General features: G+C 51.3%; 1 protein-coding gene across 2 annotated transcripts in view; it reads right to left on the reverse strand.

Moving 5' to 3' along the window:
- The window catches only part of PXDC1 (PX domain containing 1), an 83,227-nt gene that overhangs the window by 51,503 nt on the left and 15,039 nt on the right, over positions 1–16,685 (reverse strand). The window contains exons 2-5 of one of the 2 annotated variants that reach the window (XM_032140886.2): positions 16,068–16,159; positions 15,091–15,208; positions 5,281–5,392; positions 356–1,464 (exon numbers count right to left, since the gene is read on the reverse strand). In XM_032140886.2, coding sequence (XP_031996777.1) covers positions 1,347–1,464; positions 5,281–5,392; positions 15,091–15,208; positions 16,068–16,159 — 440 coding nt within the window. In that variant the 3' untranslated portion in view covers positions 356–1,346. Of the gene's footprint in view, positions 1–355; positions 1,465–5,280; positions 5,393–15,090; positions 15,209–16,067; positions 16,160–16,685 lie in introns of those variants that run through there. The other variant, XM_058432640.1, reaches the window with a different exon arrangement.

Here is a 16,685-nt window from a genome sequence, read left to right on the forward strand (position 1 = left end):
AAACAACACAGCTGGAAGGCAGAGGGAAATGCAAAACCAAAGGAAAGTCCATGTGCTTTGCAGCTGGGTCATCAAAGAGAATTCCTGTGGCTGCCAAAAAGAAAAATGGAGGAAAAGAAAAAACCCTAAGTCAACCCCCTTCTCACTCCAAAATAAATAAAACAAGCTGTGTGTCCATTTTTCAATCTGGGCAGACCACTTCCCTAGGGCAAGAACATAACACACTTTCTCACTCATGGAATGTGACAGGAAGAGGGGGAGGGGCCGGGCCCCAGGAGTCAGTTTCCACTCTGTCCCAAGGCAGGGGACAGAAAGAACCACGCCTTTATACACAAACATCCTGGACAGCGCAAAGTAGAGTCATAGATTTTATTTAATTAAAATAGATTAAAAACAGACTGTGTAAAAGAATTAGAATTCTCAATAATTTACTATTATTTACATCAGCAAATGTTGGTCATTAGTAGACAGTGAGCAGAGAAGCTTGAAGAACGGGGATCCTCTCCTGTGGGCAGGGGAGCCCCAGCTTCCCTCTTGATTCCCATCCTTTCAAGTTCGTTATGGCACCTCCGTCAATGAGCACCCCAGGGTGGTGTGGCTGCAGCACCGGGACCCGTGCTGAAGGCCCAAAGACCTGGCAGGCCGGGAAGAAATTCCTTTCCTCTGGGAAGAACCACCAACGCTCAGTCCAAGCTCACACGGGCATCTGGTCGGCAATGCCTTCCCCGCCCTGCAGCCAATACCCCCCACTGTGCTGGGCCTTCTGCAAACACTCCTGGGGTTGACCCAAACCGTTTCCAGATAAAAGATAAAAAGAAAAAAAAAAGGCCACACATCCCAGTTCTCAGAGAAATCCTGGATTACTAAACACCCCCTGCCTGTGGCATCTGGAACGGGCGACTTGTCAAAATCTCCCTCAAGACGTTTTGTGCGTTTGCCGTGGGAAGGAATGGTGGGGAGTCAGGGTGGGGCGCTAGGCCACTTCACCAAGATGGATGCATCTCCCAGGAAGCAGTAACAGTGAGAGCGAGCCCCACAGGAACTGTCCCTGCCCTGGCAGTGTGCAGCCCTGTGGGCACTAAGCAGGGAGTGAAGACCCTCAGAACACAGGCCCTGTGGCCTCTGGCTGTGACCTCAGCTTGCTGGAGACTCTGCAGTCAGCCTGGCCCACTAGGAGCCCCTGCTGCTCCACTTGCAGGACACCCAGGCCTCCTGGCATCAGTGGGGCCTGGGACGTCTGGGAGGTCCAGGGCTGGGGCAGCAGCTGTGACCATGGGGGCCAGCACAGTGGAGAGCATCAGAGCTGGCAGTGAATAGCTGAGGCAGGGGAAGCCTGATAGAGAGTTTCAGTCCAAAATGTCTGTCTCGAAGGGGACCAGGTGGTAATACGACAGGTTGGTGACGTAGGCTGCTGGGTCATCCCCGTCCTCTAGCTCTGAGGGAAACTCACTGCCATTCTCAAATCTGAAATTAGAGAAAACAGAGGTGAGGGATGGCTCGTTGTTGGGATCAACACCAAACATCCGCTGGGTCCGTTAGCATGGCTTTCAATGCCCACTAGTAAGTGTGCAAAAAACCACGGCTACAAATTAACTGGTGAGCTGGCTCCTACTCTGAGACTGCCAGAGCTTCTGGTTTCCACCGCCTTGGAGACTGCTGTCTGTATTTGCTTAGACAACCCTTAGCGAGGCCTTCATCCATTCCTTCATTCATGGAGTGCTGATTTTCACCTCTTGTTCTGTGCCCAGCACCGCGTCAGGCTGTGGGATCAGCAGTGAACAAGGCAGGCAGGGTCTGTCCTCAGGGAAGAGGCACCTGCCTTGTGCTGGGCCCTGGGGACAGCTGAGAGAGGAGTGGTCACAAGCTCACAGCCTGACCGCAGCAGAGATGACACACGGACGCACAGGAGGCTGCAGAGGGAACAGGAGGCTGGAGAAGAGCCGGCAAGGCCCGTGGAGGTCCCGGGGGAGACACCTTCTAGCGGGGAAGCCTGCATGTGGGTTATGTGTTTCATTCCGGCTCTGGCAGATGAGAAGCATCCGAACGTGGGGGACTTACATGGGGTGTGGAGAACTAGGGAAGAATACAAACCCCAAACATAAGGGGACGTAAAAGCCGGCGATACTGACTCCCCACACACTGGAACTGTTTCTATTCCCTCAGCAGCCCAGGCAGACTTCCTACGTTAAGAAAAGAGACTCCAAGTCTTTAAAAATGTATAACAAGGAGAAAAGCACAAGAAGGACATTCTCCCCTGGAAGGGGACACAGCTGTACCGCTTGTGGGATTTTCCTCGACCTATGAATCAGCCCAAACCCGGCAGGCCGCATGGGAGTGTGGACAGGGGCAAGCAGCCGCCCCGCCCTCCTGGGAGCCACGTCGGGGATGCCTCCTGTGCCGCCCCCAGTGCCTGAAAGTGGCCCTGGCCCGTGGACAACTGTGGGAACTCAGCCATATCTGGAAAGGTTTGCCATGACCAAGATTACTGCACAGTCTAGGCCCCTGGCCGGACACACAAGGCAGGGCAAGCACATGCCCCCACAAACCTAGTACATTGTGCGAATCCCGCTGACCTCAAAGGACGGGGCTGTGAAGACAGCTTTAAGGCGTTTGGATAAGAAAGGCTGAGGCTGCAGAGGAAGGCCTCCCCTCTGACTCCATGGCCAGGCCTAGAGTGTGGTGTCAGCCCCCGCCTCGGCTTCCCTATGCTCACGGTCCTGGCAATACGAGGCTGGGACAGAGGCTGTGGCACAAAGAGCCCTAGCTGTGGGTGGGAAAGCTATGGGGGCTCACGGAGACACAGCAGCTCTCCAACTTCATCCCAGGAAATGAAATCTCTTCCCCAGACCAGGGCTGGATGGAAACCCAAGGGGGAACCTTGGGCGTGCCGAAAGGCTCAAGCCAGGTGAGGGGCAGAGCCACAGTGCCACCTCACACAGTGTCCCACCACCTGCCCGTCCTCCCCGCCCAGATCACAGGACGACCCTGAGGACATGAGGAAGGAGGGGGACTGGGATTCTCAGGGAAAATGAGTCATGGGGCTGAGGCTCCCTGAGGTCCCCACAGAACCGCCCAGTGCCTTGGCCCTGGATGACCTCCCAGAAGCCGGGCAATCCCTTCGCCAGCTGAGACTGTCACCTGCAGAGCCCCAGAAGTCCCCACTGGCCCCATCTCTATCAGATACATCCATTCCCTGAGTGCAAGTGGGTCTCTGGGCCCCGGCACTGGTGTCCACTTGCCCCTGGGGCCAGACTAGGGGCAGCCTGCTGAGACTCTGCTGTGGCGGCCCTGCCGTGGGCCTGGCGGCACTGGGCTCACAGGCTTGGGCCGGACGGTCAGCCTCGGGTGCCAGGGAGGACAGCCACACAGGGAGGTGAAGCTTCCAGTTCCACAAACGGCGTCTCTCTATGCTCTTGGTCGCTGTCAATCCCCCACCCGACAGCCGGTGCCGTGTAGAAACAGATCGTCCCTGCAAGACACTGGAGCTGGACCATCGACTCCACTGCGCTGCCCGGGATTGGGCAGCCAGAGAGAGACCCGGCAAGCCCGAGTCGGAACTCCCTCCAAATGCCCCTGAGCCCCACGGCGGCAGGCGTTTCTTTGGTTGGCTTTTCTGGGGTCATGGAGATTTTCTTGGCCCTCTCTCCCTGTGAGCCAGGCGTCCCAGAGCAGGCAGCCGCCTATTCAAGACCTGTCACTCCTGTCCACACACAGTCCTGGGCAGCCGCAAGGAGCCACACCTCTGGCCCGGCTTTCTTCTCTCCGTGTGTTTCTCCTCAGCTCCAGCCTGCTCACCGTTGAACCTGCCTCCTAAATCTGGCCTCATTCCAGGGTGCCAAGGGCCTCTTGGATATAGAAAGGGGTCCCCCCGGAAACACTGCAGACTCGGAGCCTGCACAACTGGTGATGAGGAAGGGTCTCCATCTGTCTTCTCCCCAAGACAGTGCCTGGCCAGTGACTAACCCTGCCAAGCTAAAGGGCCTCTTTCTTTTATCCATGATTACACTCCAGCCTTGTACCTCCAACGGTGCCAGGCTGTTGGCATGGGGGACCCACAGGTAATGACTGAATGAGCTATGTACAGTGAGGTCAGGGCAAGGGACACAAAAGGGCAAGGCAGGTCAGGAAAGCTGCAGCCTTGGCCCCACCGGCACAGCCTCTGCCACCGGCAGCTCATGACCCCTCTATTGGGAAGGATTCTCGCACCATCTACCCGAGAGACACACTGGTAAAGGTGGGGTCTGTTAGCAGGAGACAGTCCCACAAGCCTGACAGGGACCCCCCCATGCTCAGTCATGGAGCAAGGATTCAGCAGAGGAGGCCCAGGCCACCAGCTGGAGCCCAGGTTCATGCTAGGGTCACAGCCCTGCTGCCCACAGGCCCAGATGTGGGTCTGGGCACATGTGGCCAGCTCTAGTTTCAATCTGCTGCTATGGAGGGCTAGCAAATGGGTGGTGCAAGACCTGGGCCACCCCCAGGCTGTGTCATTCCTGGGCCCACAGGGAGACTCTGCAGCCAGAGCTGCCTCTGTGGGGCTCTCAAGCGGATGTTTTACACTCATCATCTGTGGTCTTCAACACAACCCATGGTGGGACAACAGAATGGTCCCGTGAAGGTAAGAGAAGTCAGGAAAGGTTAAATAACTTTTCTGAGCTCATATAGCCAAGAAGCAGTCTGGATTTGGCTGTGTCAGGAAACAGAGGCCAAGCTGTCTGGGGACCCTGGTGCCCCCGTAATTCACCAAGAAGATGCCTGGAGGAGAGCCAAGGCTGAAGGTGCTGCCGACCCCAGTGTCGGGCTCTCTAGGGCATGTGTTACAGTCAAATCAGAGACAGAAAGAGTGGAGAAGACAGTGGTGGCTTTGGCTGTCCAGCCTCAGTAATCAGACACATCCTACATCTTCAGCACAGGGCAGGCAGCCATGAGGCAAACATGTCCCCATACCAGGGAATCAGGACCATTGAGTGTGAGGCATGTGGCCCTCCTGGCCCTGGAGACAGCATCACACCCTTCAGGGCCCCACACGAACCAGGCCCCTAGCCCTGCAACGTCTCCTAAATGCTCCTCAGAACCAGCAACTCCAACCTCCACAGATTTACTAATCAAGATCTCACCAGACTCTGGGAAAGGCGAACTTTTAAAAATCAGTGTCCAAATGCAGGCAGAACTGCTGGGTGGCTCTGGGCACCCACTTCCTTCCATAAGAACAGTGAGCCCCCATCCCACAAGGCAAACGGCTCAGGACAGTCAACGAAATGATATTGAAATCAGCATACTTACAAATGCTCTGTTGGGTCCACGCCCAGGTGCTGGTCTCCTCCGTTTGGTATACTGTGGTCAATAACTATTGTTTCGGTATTTGCCAAACAAAATCCATTGGACCTCATGATTTCTGAAAATCAAAGCAACAGGGTGAGTCCTCAGGAGGGGTCGGTGCTTGAGGTTTTGGAGTTTGGGGCTTACCCCCATCTCCCTACTTCCTCCTCCACCTGTTGCCCGTGCCTCTCTTCCACACTGTAAGACAATGCTGTGCACCTGAGACCCATTCAGAACTCTGCCACACAAAGTCAGGGAAGAGGTCAACCCCCGCAGGAGCCAGGCCTGCTGTGTCTCTCCCCAGACAAAGATGCTCTGGCTGCCCGAGTACGCTCTCCATACGCCCTTTGCTGTGGGCTTCAAGCTGGAGTACAAAGAAGGAGTACTAGGCTCAAATCTGTGAGTCTGCGTGAGAGCAGATCTATGGCACAGTGATGCGTGGCTCTGCCCAGGGTACCTCGCCTTGCTGAGCTCTCCCTGTGGCTAAGACAGGAGTAACAATATTGACTGCCCTGGGTTGTTGTTCTGACTGAATGAAATTAGTGTGCATTTTATTTTAATAGTTTTGGGGGTACAGGTGGGTCTTGGTTACACGGATAAGTTCTTTAGCGGTGATTTCTGAGATTTTGGTGGATCCATCACCCAAGCAGGGTACACTATACCCAGTAAGTAGTCTTTTATCCCTCACCCCACGTCCCCAAAGTCCATGATATCATTCTTATGCCTTTGCATCCTCATAGCTTAGCTCCCACTTCTAAGTGAGAATATACAATATTGGTTGCCCATTCCTGAGTTACTTCTCAGTGTGCATTTTAAACCAAACGGTGACTTTCACTGTTTCGCTTTATATAATTCTGTATGTAAATGATTTTTTTTTTTTTTTTCCAAATAAGCACAGATTTGGGTAATTTAGAAAAGCCAGCAAAGAAAAACGACTTCCTACGTCCACACTGGCTGCACGGCATGGGCTAGAGGGTGGAAGTCTGCGCTCGTCCTTGGCTGGAGGGGCTGGAATGGAGGAGGAGGAGCCAGGACAACAAGCTCCATGGCCTTGGGACTCAGTTTCCTCCAATGGAAATTTCAAAGTCGTATTAATCTCTGAGGATCCTTCTCACTCTGAAATCCCATGGACTCCTGGATCGCATCGCGCCATCTGGTCCATCTAGGTATAAAAAGCTACAGCGTTCATTTGTATTTTCTGAGGGACCGTGTTTCCGTCCCCTCCCTTGGCAGATGAGATCTGGTAGCCAGGGCCAGTTCTTGGCGCTAAAGTCCTCCAGCTGCCCGTGAGACTGCTCATCTCCTAACCACAGTTCTAAGACCAGGATCACCTTCTTCTGTTCTTTTGAATCAGAACCTCTTATGTACCCCATCATAAAAGTCATGCCAAAATACACTCCAAGTTCCTGGTGCCTTCTCAAATCCAAGGGATTATCTTCTTCCCATTCAGGGCACAGCTCCAAACGGCCCTCCCTCTCCCCTGGCATGCTGCACCCAACAGGAACATCGCTCACTGCCCCATCCGATGCCTTCACTGCTTGGGAGACAGTTTTCTTTATTTTTTCTTACACCTTACCACAATTTAGACTGGTTCATTCCCGTGTATGGATTTGCTTTTTTTCGTAACTGAAATAGTCACTTTCTGTTTAATCTTTCTAGGTATTTGGTTCTCAGTTCTTTGAACTGCTTTCCATATGAAGAGAATTAGGGAAATTACACAAAAATGAGGAAAGAAAAACAGATTTCCTCCTCACCCCCCATAGGAGCAAAATATCGATTCATCAGTCAGATTCATCAGGTCACTGCTAAATTCCACCTGCCTTTCTGGAGAAGGGACCACTGGTGTTTCCTGGGGACATCAGTCCTCAGATCTTCCCTGCCCTCCTCCCTGTACCACATGGTAGGGCTGCAGGTCCTGAGAAGGAGCTCTGCGAAGCAAAGAGGAATCAGTGCCCAAAGTCTGGGGTCAGCCACACTTCCAGGTGCAAAACGGGTGAAACAAGATGCTTACCGGGCCAGGCGCGGTGGCTCATGCTTGTTATCCCAGCACTTTGGGAGGCCGAGGCGGGTGGATCACGAGGTCAGGAAATCGAGACCACGGTGAAACCCCGTCTCTACTAAAAATACAAAAAATTAGCCGGGCGTGGTGGCGGGCGCCTGTAGTCCCAGCTACTCGGAGAGGCTGAGGCAGGAGAATGGCGTGAACCCGGGAGGCGGAGCTTGCAGTGAGCCGAGATCGCGCCACTGCACTCCAGCCTGGGCGACAGAGCGAGACTCTGTCTCAAAAAAAAAAAAAAAAAAAAAAAAGATGCTGCTTACCAAAGCCTCACTGAACAGGCGGACTGTGAACACTGCTATATCCTAACAAGATGAACTAAGATTCCCTTGCCTCTCTATCTAAAATGGGCGGCAGCACAGAACCACTGCCTTCATTGTTTTTATTAACTCTGACCCAAATCTGTCTTTCTTGGGAAGCACATAAAACCTCAGAGCAACCTCCATACAGCCAGCTGACAGCCCCACCCGCTTTCTCCCACCCCTTTTGCACAGGGAATTTGGTTGGGTGGTGGGTGGCCTACAAGTTAAAACAAATGTCACTGCTGCAAATCACTTCGGAATAAAATTCTGAAGAGTGACTTTACATGCCTAATCTTCCTTACATGTGAAATTTGGAGCTCTATAAAATGGAGTCTTTACCAGTCCCCCAAAAAACAGATTTGTAAGCAATCATTCCTTAATCACCTGTGACAAGGAGCCTCACGCACATACATGTGGTTTAATTATTTGCAAGGCTGGCTGGGCCCTGGAGGACACTAAGGTATGTGTGGTGCCTCCTGTATGGACCTTGCTGTCTCAGGCCCGGCCCAGAGAGGGACTTCGCTTAGACTCTTGCATTTCACTAAAGATGGTCCCTGAGAAGCTCCGGTTCCCTCCTGGATCCCACCTCTGCTCTCAGCCCCAGAATCTCGAAAAACCTTGGGGCAAGCCAGGCTACACAGCTGGCAGGTGTGCAGCAACCTCTGGAACATTTATTCCCAACTCGGGTTCAGAAAGGGATGGTGTATTGAAAAGCAAATTGTCTTAAAACCTAGGGAAGTGTGCACAGCTTCTATATGCCTGTGCTAGTTCAAAATGGAGCACAGATTCTGTAACAGTTTACATTTTTATTTACTTGGTCACTTTAACAAAAAAGTCCTAAGAAAAGCCGTAGAAATTAGAACAGGTCCACAGTTTTAAAAAAAAAAAAGGAAGAAAAAACATTTAGCTCTAGCAAGCGTCTAATTGTAGGGACCACTGGTTTAAGGAGATCATCTTGCTAAGCCTGTAGTCTGTGCCCCATTTCAACCACGGACAGCAGATATTTAAATGGCAGTTGACCTCCCAGGTCAGTTTTCACAAGAGGATGGTGTAGACCATGAACTTGTACCTTCAAGCAAAAGGCTTCATTGAGATTCATTGCTACAGGACCAGGCAGCCTGACTTGTAACAAAGTCCACTGATAACTTGCCATGTGCCTTCAGCCAGAGCACTAGCAAGCATGGCGTGTCTGCAGTGTGGAATGCTGGCTCCTCAGGAGGCACGAGCAGGTAGGAAAGCATGCAGACTGCGCAGCTGGGGAAGGCTCTGCTACTTATGCCTGGAGAGCAGGTTACTTCTTGCTCAGTTTCTTCATCTGTACAATGGAAATAAAGGTATCCATTCCAAAGGCCATTGTGCAGACTAACTGAGATGATGTATGTAAAGAATCCAGCAAATGCTGAGGGCTCAATAAAGAGTCCTGAGTGATCTATCATGATCATTCATTGCCCTTTTATTAATTGCCTAACTGGGCTACCCCTATTTAGTAAAAATAAGGTTGACATTATACAGAAGCCAGATTAATGAAAAACAGTGTTCTACTTCCAGGCCCCCTAAGCCTAAATAATCAGATTTTGCGGCTGAAATTGATGAGTCCAAGTAGCCGTATCAAGGCTGAGGTCCGCATTTCCTCACAGCGATTATGATCATTTTTAGTAATGTCCTCACAACTGTTATGATGTAAACGATGAAGAACGGAAGAAAATGTTGTAATTCAAGAAAAATTATAGCATCTGAGCCTCTCTTCAAACATACAATGTGAATGTCTTAGAAGTCAGCTTAGTATCTATAGCAAGAATCTTTGACCAGTGTAGCCATTTTAATCACATACATGACTGATTCCATGAAATAGCTGACTTTCAAGCTATTTTTTTACACTCACATTTTTCCAAATGAAAGCAGCCCTGCTCTTCCATGGAAACTGACATTGGCACAATACTGTTAACTAAATGAAAGACCTCCTTCACTCCAATTTCAACAGTTTTCCCACCAATGTTCCTCTTTTCCGTGGGGGCCCCAATCCAGGATCCCGTGTTGCAATGAGTTGCTCTGTCTTGGTCTTCTACCACCTCTGACGGTTCCTCCACCTTTCCTTGTCCCTCATGACCACAACACTTTTAGAGAGGACTGAGCTATTTTAGCAAATGTCCCTCGATTTGGGTTTGTTGGCAGTTTTAGAGTGATTCGATCGAGGTGATGCATTTTTGGCAGGAATCCTACACAGTGACGCTGCATGAGACCTGGAGTGGCATATGGGGGTGGGGGTGATGCTGACAGGTCCTGCTGCTGGGAAGGCTGCTGTGGAGTGCCTGGTGAGGAGGCTTCTGCCAGCTGTTTCCATAGTGAAGTTACCACCTTTCCCTTTGTAGTTAATAATTGAGGTAGGATGCCTCTAGGCTATGCAATCCTGTTTCTCCTCAAAGTTTCACTCACAAATCTTTGCATCTATCAATCAATGGATCTTTTTTGCAACAATTACCAGTGTGTCTGTTTGCCTGATGGCAATTTTTCTGTTTTTTAGATGCAGCTATGTTTTCATAGCCCCACAAACGACACAACCCCTCACTTCAATAACTCTATCGCTTTTCTCAGCAGACATGCAGACTCAGCCACGAACGCATTCATACTCTAGCCCTCCTCCCTTTCACCTCCTCTCTCCCACTGTATTTCCCATGCACTCCAGCAACAGAACAAAACCCAGAGCAGTGCCCTTGTATTAACTGGCTAACTGGGCTACCCCTACATAGTAAAACTAAGGTTGAGATTGGCCAGAAGCCAGATTAATGAAAAATAAAATTGTGATTCATTTCCAGGCCTCTTAAACCTGAATGGTCAGATTTTGTGGCTGAGATTGATGAGTCCAAGTTGCCAGATCGAAGCTGAAGTTTGCATTTCCTTTCACATTGCACAGCTGCAGCCACGGGGCAGAACGCTCTAGATTCCTGCTTTCTTACAAAGGACAAAGAATGATTAAGGCTGCACTGGTTGGAAGCATTGCCAAGGGCTGTAGTCCATCCTGATTGTCCTCACCGTGGCCCCAGGATGTGGAAATAGTCGCCGCACCTGCTAGCGCTGGGCGCCATCTAGTGGAGCTCCTGACAACTAAACTGTCCTAGAAAAGCCAAGGCACTCGGTGCCTGCAGGTCCCCCTCCCCACCCTGCATCATGAGAGCAGAGACGGTCAGTGCCTGTTCCCCACGGCACCGCTTCCCTACACCTATGTCAGTGGCATAAGAAATGGGGGAGGAGGGTGGGTGTGGGCTCTTGGCCAGGAATGAATGGAATTAACCAGGACAGCAGTGGACAGGCAGGTTTACACGAAGGACCCTGCAGGGCCACAGTCCATGCAACGGCTAGCCAGTCCCCTGCAGGAGGCCGAGGCTCTGGAGTGGAGGTGACAAAATCAAAAGGCTAGCGTGGGCTAGGCTCTGAATGCCCTGAATGACCAAGAACTTGGGCTTGATTGTGAGAGTGAGTTTTTAAGACGGTTAATGAACCTCAGAGGTCAGAGCTTTGGGATGACTGGCTCAGTCCTCGGGTTCATGTCCTAGAGAAAGGGGGAGGCATGAGAGAAAGCCGTGTGGACAGTCTCAGGTGATGCCAGGGTTCTCTGGACCCCGCGCCTCAGCCTGGGGAGCCACAGATCCAGAAACATGCCAAATATGGGACCAAGACTGAGAAGATGATGTGCCTACGTGTGAGCCATTTTCTCAAAGGGATGTTGGGGCTATTTATTGTCAATAGTAATTTCATTAAAAAGCATTCCTGAAGGGAGGTATCTGCCACGGTGTGGGTGGGCGTACCACCTCGCCACAGGCAGGCACAACTGCTCTAGATTAAGAAGCTCCCTTAGACACAGTGAGGGGCCGGCTAGACTGGGAACAGAGATCAGAAGGTCTGGGGGATTCAGAGAAAGAACACCAGACTCGGTGACCGGCAGAGAAGAGGAAGAGGAGGAAACACTCAGAGCACTTGAGACCCTCGGCTCTGCAAGGCTGCAAGAGGCCGTATGGCCTGCCGCCTCCTGCAGCAACACCTCCGGGCCCGCAGACTTTGCACCGAGACTGTTAGCCACAGGCTGCTGCAGACTCCATGGTCAGGCAGCCCCAGATGTTAGAACGTGTTCTGTGCTGAGCCAAAGTCGCCCACAGTTACTTCTACCCACAGGCCCAGTGCCAGCCCCCACCTGACCCCTTCCCATGGCAGCCTGCCAACATCTGAAGGTGGCATCCCCTTCCTCCTAGCTGCCCTTCCACATTTCCTCCCATTCTTCTGACCCCTGCCCGCCAGACACTCTTCTCTGGATGCAATAATTCATCTTGCTGCATCCCGGGGACAGTCTTGACTTGCATAAGGAGGCCAGGACCCCTGCCTTCCTAGACCTGGACACTGCACCCCCATCACACACGGAAGGCCACAGACAGCCGTGGCTGAAACCTGTCCTCAGCCCTTGCAAAAAGGCAAAGAAAACATACTTTCAATGGCAACATGAGACTCTACATTTCTCCCTGTTAAATTTCGTCTCACTATGCTCGCCCCTTAGGGTACATGTGGGCCATGTGTTCATCCACATCGCTGATAGAAATGGGAGGCCAGGGCAGGCTGAAGCATGTGCCGGGCACTGTGCCTCAGGAGCTTCTCCATCAGAGGTAGCTCCAGGCAGCTCTAATCTGTCCCTCTCACTTGGGGGCCAGCACCTCCCACAAGGCAAGGCACTAAGAGGACTCTGCTGCTCCTTGATCTCTGGGTTGCCCAGACAGAGCAAAACAAAAAACAGACACTGGTGCTAGGACTCTCCCCACTCAGACTAAAGAATCAGGCTTCCCCATGCTCTGCACTACAAAATGCAAAACCCAGAGCAATAGACAATTAGGACTCCAGAGCCCTCTGAGATGGGGATCCACAGACACCCAGCCAGGATAAAGGACCCAGCCATCCTCACTCTCCCATAAAGGTTCTGGAGACCCAGTACCAGCTAAAAAGGGGCTCCTGTACTCACTGCTCTTGTCTAAGGGCACATAGGAAGCTATCTTAGGGAGATATCAAAAGCAGCATACCACCCAAAGTGATCCACAAATTCAACGCAATCCCCATCAAAATACAAATGACATTCTCCACAGGAATAGAAAAAAAATCAATGCTAGGCCGGGCGCGGTGGCTAATACCTATAATCCCAGCCCTTTGGGAGGCCAAGGCAGATGGATCGCTTGAGCTCAAAAGTTTGGAGACCAGCTTGGGAAACATGGCAAAATCTCATCTCTACAAAAAATACAAAAATTAGCCTGGCATGATGGGGGGCACACCTGTAGTCCCAGCTACTTGGGAGGCTGAGGCAGGAGGATCACTTGAGCTGTAACTGCACCACTGCACTCCAGCCTGCGTAACAGAGGGAGACCCTGTCTCAAAACAAAACAAAACCAACAAACAAAACAACAACAACAAAAATCAGCAAGACAATCCTAAAATGTATATAGAACCACAAAAGATGCCAAATAGCCAAAGCAATCTAGAGCAAAGCCAGAGGCATCACACTACACAACTTCAAAATATATGACAGAGCTACAGTAACCAAAACAGCATGGTACTGGCATAAAAAGACACACAGACCAATGGAACAGAATAGAGAACACAGAAATAAATCGATATACTTACAGCCAACTGATTTTTGACAAAGGTGCCAAGAACACACAATAGAAACCACCAAAGTGTCTACCAACCAATGAATGAGTAAAGGAAATGTGGTACATATGCGCACAATGGAATACTATTCAGCCATTAAAAAGAATGAAATGCTGTCATTTGTGGCAACATGAATGAGCCTGCAGGCATTATGTTAAGTGAAATAAGCTAGGCACATTAAGACAAACGTCACAAGATCTCACCCATATGTGGAACCTAGAGAAAGGGAGATCATAGAAGCAGTAAGTAGAACAGTGGTTACCAGAGGCTGGGGAGGGGCCAGCGGTGGACAGGGAGAGGCTGGTCAGTGAGCACAAAGTGATAGTGGGAGGAATAAGCTCTGCTGTGCTACTGCACAGTAGGGTGACTAGGGTTAACAGTACTGCCTTGTGTATTTCAAAATAGCTAGAAGAGAGGATTTTGAATGTTCTCACCACAAAGAAAAGACGAATGTTTGAGATAATGGAAATGCTAAATACTCTGATTTGGTTTTTACACAATATACACATGCATCAAAACATCACACTTTACCCCATAAATATGTACAATAATTATGTGTCAGTAAAAACAAACAAAAAAGTAAAAAACAAAACAAAGCACCAGCCACAGACAGGGTCCGGCGCGCCACCACCCTGCGCACACACAATCCTATTAATATCTAGAAACCCATCTTCCACTCCAGGTTCCAGAACCTGCTCACCCCACCCAGTTCTCCCAAGCACACAATTCAGAATCCCACCTGTGCTGTGGCCCGTAATCAGCAAGGCCATGTTCACAGCCAACAGCATCAGTCACCCATCCCCATTGTCCTCTGGTCTCCCAATTCCTTCTGAGTCAGCTCTGGGCTCAGACCCCCTCTCATCCACTCTTCTCCCTTGACGTCCTTCTGAGTCCTCCATCCCTCCTTCTCCCCTGCTTCCTCCTCCATTCAGACACGGAATGATGGACACAGGCCCCCTGCTCTCCTTCCTACATATGCAACATCATGGAGGCACTCTCCTTTGGCTGAGCCATGTCTCCTCTCTTGAGTCCCCTCGTCCCTCCCTGTCCACCAGGCAGACCATGGCAAGACCGCATACAACCTGTCACTTCTTATGTCACAAGGTGACTGCCACTTGCTTGGGAAAATCCAGTCCTACAGACTCCCAGGACAGAGCTCTTTTCCCTACAAAATCCTCCTCGTCAGCCTTTGTCAAAATAGTGCTGCAAAAAACAAGTCTAGTGTTCTCATGACACCTGCAACCCAGATCTTAGTAAGTCACCAAACTGGCCAAGACGCCCCAGTTTCCCCTTCCTTCCTTCCTGCGCCAGGAGCCACAGTCCCACATCCACGCTAAGGAGACCTAAAGCCTGTGGGTCCCTTTGGTTATGGCTGCCCCTAAAAGCAAGAACCAAATTCAATGCCACGTGACACGGGCTGTCTCGCTTCAACAGGCTGAACGGTGGATTCCAGTAGTTTGCTTCAAACTCTATCATCAATGTGTTTGTTCATCGTTATACCATTTCTTAAGTGAGTTCCAATTTACATGCCAAACAAACCCCTGAGGACGCAGCAGGAGTGAAAAACAAAGGAGGAAGCACTGCTTGGAGGAATCAGGCAACAGCCCCTCCCTGTACATTGGCATTTCTCTTGGATTGTCTTTCTGGAAAAGTGTGGCCCAGCCTCATAGAAAGCCAACCGTGAGGGTTTCTGTGAAGCCTCAGTCCTCCCCCCAACGCCTCCTTTGTGGCTCTTACCTGATATTTTGACTGGACTTTGAAAGCTGGGTTGAATTTTATGTACATTATCATTTTTTAACACCTGATCCAGAGGAGATCTTTCGAAGAAGGTGAGCACAACTTCTGACCTAGAATACTGGGGAGAAATACAGGGATTACTAAAAATGAACAGCCTCTACATGTTGGCCCTGTCTGTCTACCAAGAGGGGGCCCCCGCTCCTCCGCAGAGGTGGCCTGTGTGATGCAAACGCCCTGTGAATGTCCAGATGCTCCCATGGCTGGCTACAGGGGCAGAGCTGCCATCACTGCACAGCCCTCACGTGTTCATGGCCCAGGCGGCTGAAAGCCAAGGCCTCGGCGACCTGGGCAGTGGAGGAAATCGTGGCTCTGATGTGCCAGTTTCACTCACACCTCCCACTCTCTATAGTCAACTGTAGGCTGTGTCCACTCTCCCCACTGGCCAGAAAGAAAGGGAGGCTGCCATGAGCTAAGGAGGTCTGCCTGGCGCTCAAGTCCAGGTTCTTAACCACCACTCACGACGAAGCCCGCAGGCTTACGTGGAAAGGGAGCTGATGGTCAAATCTGCGCAATGTGCCCCGCTGTGCTGACGCCAATGTTCTGCTTGGTTTCCACATGTCTGTTCTAAAATCCCCTCAGCAAGACAGTGGATTCTGAGCAGAGGCAGAAAGCAAAGGCCCCCTGCAGCCAGAGGCCCCATGCCCTTCCACCCATGCCTCCTTGCAGCTCTCATTTTCACTCTTTCCCCAGGGAGGAAAAACCGGGGCCACTGGAGCCCACGAAAGCCTTCTTTCTCCCGATTACACCTGCACACCTCCACCCCGTCCCTAACGCCTGGTACTTGCAGGCAGGCAACAAAACGGCTAAGTGAGAGGGAGCAAGCAAGTCAACTCTCCAAGGGGATGGACACCTTTCGCATTTGGGAGGTGCCAGCGCCTCCCACCCCGCTGCCCAGCCCGGGGCCTGGCCGCACTCACCTTACAGGGCATGCTTATGATTGTCTTCAGCAGCTTCTCCACCTCATTAAGCCTGCTCTCTATGTCGTGGGCTTCCTTTATGGCAACCAGTCCTAGAATTGTGACAGAAATGCTCAAAGTCAGAAAAGCACAACAGGAAACGTGCTCCCAATGCAATACACGACAGGTGCCCAGGAACCGCCAGGGTCGTCCTCTGTAATGAGACATCGGGAACATTCATTCAGCCTTATGCACCTGTAACCCCATTTTGGAAGTCCTGCTCTAAGCCTCATTCAATGTTTCACCTACCCAATGATCCGTTAAGTCTGTGCTGCAGTTGGTACTGTCAATCTGAAAAGGTGATGGGAGGTGTAAGATCCCTCCAAGTGGGGCAGCCTAGCAGACTCCATAATCACCCTGTTCACAGCCAGAGCTCAGTCCAGGGTGAATCAGGCCCCACCGGCATGGTGGCTATAGTCAGGGGTGCTGGCCCAAGACCAGCCCTCCCCTAGTGACACAGGGAAGGACTCACTCTGCTGGCCACAGCTGCTCAGATCAGACCCCTGGAAATGGAGCCCCTGTTTAGACCAGTCATTTACATGCCACGTTCACAAGGAAAAAAGTCAGATCTCTGCCTGG

Source organism: Hylobates moloch, unplaced genomic scaffold (assembly GCF_009828535.3).
Source record: "Hylobates moloch isolate HMO894 unplaced genomic scaffold, HMol_V3 SCAFFOLD_20, whole genome shotgun sequence".
Classification (NCBI taxonomy): domain Eukaryota; kingdom Metazoa; phylum Chordata; class Mammalia; order Primates; family Hylobatidae; genus Hylobates; species Hylobates moloch.